The sequence below is a fragment of the Chaetura pelagica genome, unplaced genomic scaffold (genome assembly GCF_000747805.2).
Source record: "Chaetura pelagica isolate M959 unplaced genomic scaffold, ChaPel_1.0 scaffold363, whole genome shotgun sequence".
NCBI lineage: Eukaryota > Metazoa > Chordata > Aves > Apodiformes > Apodidae > Chaetura > Chaetura pelagica.
The window spans coordinates 113484-117942 of record NW_009952720.1 but is presented as its reverse complement, the minus strand read 5'-3'; the positions used below and the strand labels follow the sequence as shown (position 1 = coordinate 117942).

At 55.0% G+C, this 4459-nt stretch overlaps 1 protein-coding gene across 1 annotated transcript in view; it reads right to left on the bottom strand.

The window, feature by feature from the left end:
• Positions 1-1177: 1177 nt before the first annotated feature.
• Positions 1178-4459, bottom strand: part of RGS16 (regulator of G-protein signaling 16) — a 12265-nt gene continuing 8983 nt past the window's right edge. Inside the window, exons 2-5 of the mRNA XM_009994624.1 lie at positions 3788-3889; positions 3096-3157; positions 1636-1802; positions 1178-1389 (exon numbers count right to left, since the gene is read on the bottom strand). Coding sequence (XP_009992926.1) covers positions 1189-1389; positions 1636-1802; positions 3096-3157; positions 3788-3889 — 532 coding nt within the window. The 3' untranslated portion in view covers positions 1178-1188. The remainder of the gene's footprint in view (positions 1390-1635; positions 1803-3095; positions 3158-3787; positions 3890-4459) is intronic.

The following is a 4459-nucleotide window of genomic DNA, read 5'->3' as shown; positions in this document are numbered from 1 at the left end:
GTGTTGTGGCTACAGAGTTGGATGCACCAGCCAAGGGCACACACCCCAAACCCCACCTGAAACCAGGGGCAAATCCCCAAGCTTTTCTCTCCCACAGATTTCAAGCAGCAGCTTCAACAGGATCCCTCACCAAAGCACAGGTTTCACCTCACTGCTCTCTGCCTAGCACAAAGCAGGAGGCTGCCAAGATGATGTCCACAAAACTCTGGTTTGGGGGAAAAAAAAGAACCAGCCTGGGCCACCAAACAGCCTTTTCCTGCCATCAACCATCCTCCCAGCCCACGGGAAACCAGCTGCCTCCTGCAGGGCTGCAGCTCTTGCTGCTCCCAGGTCCACACTCACCTCGCAGATCCATCCACTCATCTCTCCTATGTCATCAGACAGAAAAAGGGGGGGACACGTGCAAGGGGCTACAATAGCTACAATAATGTCATTTACAAGCTCCTTGGAGCATGGCATGTGTGTATGTTCTCAGTAGTGCTCTCCTGATAAATATATATATATATATATATATAAAATGAGAATGGAAAAATAAATAACAATGAAGTATTCAAAGTTGTGCAGGTGACCTAAGATGAGGTGCAATCTAAAGGCCTTAAGCGAGGGATAAAAATGTCACTGAGAGGGACATGCTGAGCTGGGAGAAGGTGCCAAGCTTTGCTGCAGGGTGTGTGTGGGAAAGGGTGGAAGCAGGATCTTGGGATCAGGAGAAGGCAGGCACAGGTCCCTCCAGCTGGAAACGCCTTTGGGCTCTTATTCTGGATGTTGCTTCATAGGAAAAGCCCTGCAGCAGGTCTGGGGAGGTTTCCCTGCTCTGAGGGGGCTCCAGAGCCTGATGCTGCAGGTCAGGGGCAGGAGCTCCCTGGTGACAGATGCTCAGGGGAATCCAGTCTCTTTTTTTCCAGGGATGGCAACTCAAATCCCACTCCTTCCTGTCCCTGTGGTGGTGCTGCTCTCCAGCCGTGCTCCCAGGGGATACGTCAAGTTCCTGCCTGCTCTGCTCTCCCAGGGAAGGAGGACCTCTCATCCCAGCAGCTCGGTGGGAAGCGGGAAGCACCTGAGGTTCTGGGGATCCCTCTGAAACACCAGGACTCCAGCCGAAACCCCGCGGCGTGGCCCTCAGCCCTTGCAAACTGCCTCCCTGCCTGCTCCCCCAGCTCGTCCCCCCGCAGGGAGCTGGGGCTGGGGTCAGGTATGGGACCTCTTGCTGATGCCACGGCTGGTGGCCTGCTTGGTCATGTCCTGGTAGGAGGCAGACTTGAGGAAGCGGGGGTAGGAGTCCTTCTCCATCAGGGTGCGGGTCTTGGCTTGGGCTTCGTTGAAGCAGGCGGAGGTGGCACCCGTGAGGTTCTTCCTGGTGAGCTCCCTGGTTTCGTGGTCTATGTTCACCTGTAAGGAGGCAGCAGCCACAACCATTAACAACTCTCATGGGGACGGGGAAACTGTTTCCTCCACCTTCAGATGGGGGTGAAGATGGGCACGAGCATTGCTATCCCTTCATGCTGAACATGTGAGGTTAGAAAGGAAAGCTCTCATGAACAAGAGCACATCCTCCCACACTAACAAAACCCACCAGGACATTTCATTCCTCTCCCACCTTTTTTTGGTGCCATTCAAGGCAGAAAATGCTCTCACCTCCCTGGGTGCCTCGTTTTGGACAAACTCCTCGAAGATCCTGTTGGCCTTGGAGGCCAGCTTGGTTTTTGACCTGGTTTTCTTGAAGTCCTCACATGCCAGCCAGAAATCCAGGTTCTCCTCACTGAACTCAGTCTTCAAGAAGGTATGGAAAGCAGTCACCCCACCTGGGGAAGAGAGAGAAGAACCACTTAGGGGGCAGTAGGAGGGGAGGAAGAGGAGGATGGCTGCCAAAAGCTGCCTGCAGGCATTGCCCTGGGAGCTCAGACCCGTGACATCTGCAGATTTCCTTTCCCTCTGGGCAAATTCCACTCTTTGAGACTGCTAATTGGCCTCTAGACTCCAATAAAATCCTTTCCCACAGACAAGTAATCCTCTGGTTTTATTTATCTGACCTTTCTGTAATGAGGCTCCAGAGTATTTTCTTTACAGCTTCGGAAAAGAGCTAATTCTGACTAAGGAGAAATAACACAGAGGTATCGATGGGCCTGCAGGAACTGAGCAGCAGCAGCTTTCATTTTATGTCTCAGCTGAGCTCTAGGGGAAAAACAAGATGCTGAGGAGTATGGGAGAGTAATTGCAGCAAGGATTTCAGAGCCAGGCTGGGGGAATATATTAAGTGACAAAGCTGGAGCTGCTCATCAGCCATCGCGGCACGTGAGGGAAAAAAATACCAGCCCCAAACCAGAGCTATGGGAGGACTTTCTCTGGCCATTGAACAGCTTTTAAAGGTAGACAGCTATTTTTATATTAAAATTTGGCTCTCCTACTGACCTGTACCTGCTGTAAAGTCCCAGTGTAAGGAAGGGATTAAGTGCAGGACTCAAAAAGGGATGCCCTCTCTGGGTCCGGACGTACTGGGGAGGGAGACAACAGGGAACCCTGCACATCACCAGAGGTGCAGCAAATTTGGGAGGGGGAAATGGCTGCAGGTAACTCAGTAAAAGCAGCTGAATTCCTTCTCCCTGGGGAAGAGGGAACCTCGGAGGCACAGGACACACAGACAGGGCAGCAATGCAGTGTTCTGAGCGACAAACGCCGCTGAGGGGGTGGATTTGTTGCTGTGCAAAGAGAGGGAGGAAAGGGAGAGTGGACACCCTGCCTTCTCCTGACCACCGTGGTGTGATGGTCTCCCTGCTGGATTGCTCCACGTGGGTTGCCCACCACAATGTCCATGTCCTGAGGAAGCAGGGAGGCTTTGCAAGACAGCACTTGTGCCCCCCCCCTCCCAAAACACCCAGTCAGAAGAGAAGGGCACAGCTTCCCAAGCCAAGCCATTAACCCAGTGCATTAGAAGGCAGGAGAGGGTCCTCCTCCTAATTCCTAAACCATCTAATCCGAGGAGGAGACAAGGTTTCCTCACACCCTGGCTCCAGGCAGACAGTGACCCCCTCCTGCTCACTGGGACTGTCCTTGTCCCAGGCTCCACCACCAAGGGAAGAAAACAAGGTGCTACTCACTTTTACTCTTGAGGAGCTGGTCGAAGGACTCCCTCCACTCGAGCACCTCTCGTGAGGAGTCTCTGGAAGAAGACAAAAGGATGTGAGGCTTGGTGTCCCACCAGCAGCACCTCTCCTGCTCCTACAGCACCTCAGCCAAGCAGCCCCATTGATGGGAGACAGAGCAAGAAGGGCAGCAGCTTTGGTAGGAAACCAAACCCACTCCCTGTGGGCTCTCTTTCCTTTCTCCCTTTCTTTGGCCTTCCCCGACGCCTCGCCAGACCTCAGCTCCATTGTGCAGCTTCTCCAGAGGATACTCAGAAGAGCCCTTTTCCACTGGTACAAGCCCAGCAGAGCTTCCTCCTCAAGAAGACACCCCGTCCCCAGGAGCAATATTTAGTATCTTGCCTTTAATGCTGCCTCATTCCCTGGAGGTCCCAGGGTCCCTGGAGACACCACGACTCACTGGAGCCCTCCAGGTTTCTTTGCTAAAGCCCTGCTCTCTTGTGCCTTAATGCCAGAGCACCCGCTCCCCAGTCTGATTTTATAACTGGTGGAAGCTGGGAAGTGATCCGCCTTCCCTGCCTGCCGGGGTGGGACCAGGGGGGAGGATGAGCTGTGTCCTCCCTGCTGCGAGGAGGATGTGCGGGAGCATCCTGGTCCAGGGGGAGCTGTCCTGGGATGAGGCTGGGATGCAGCACCACCCGCCTTACCTCCTCCTGGAGCCCAACTGCAGCCTGCTGGAGCCCCCCGCCTTGTGTCCCGGTTCTGCTGTGTGAAGCAGGATCCCTAAGCGGGTCTTCAGATCCTTGGCTCTGGAATGGAGTGAGAAGAAGCGGGGGGGTGACTGCGGGGTTGCTGCAGCCACCCCTCTCCCTCGCAGGGGCTGCACCCCACACACCAGGCACAGCTTCCCTGCTTGCCTTGCCTTCTGCTGTAGGAAAGAAATGCTCCCTCCATGGTTTTCCCTGCTCCCTGGCAACCAAGCTCAGCAGTGCATTAAGCCCGGGGGGGGGCATTTCCTCCCAGGTAAAACAGAATACATTTTCAAAGTATCCTTGTCCCTCTGGGGCAGGTAGCAGAGCAGCTGCTGAATGCTGGAGCCCCCCCAGAACCACCCCCCTGCCTTCCCTAGCTCCTTTTCCCCTCCCTCTCTCCTGACAACCCTCTCAAAACACCGAAAACCCCACAATTGCTGAGTAGGAGCATCTATCCCCCTCCTGCGGGGCTGCTGCTCCCCTGCTCCTTGGGTGGGGTTTTTTCCTTCTTGGGGGGGGGGGTGTCCCTGAGCCCCCGGGAACCTGTCACCCCCCTGGCACCACCCACCTACCTCATGGCTCTTGTGCCCAGAGCAGGGGGCACGGCTGGCCATTCCCTACCTACTC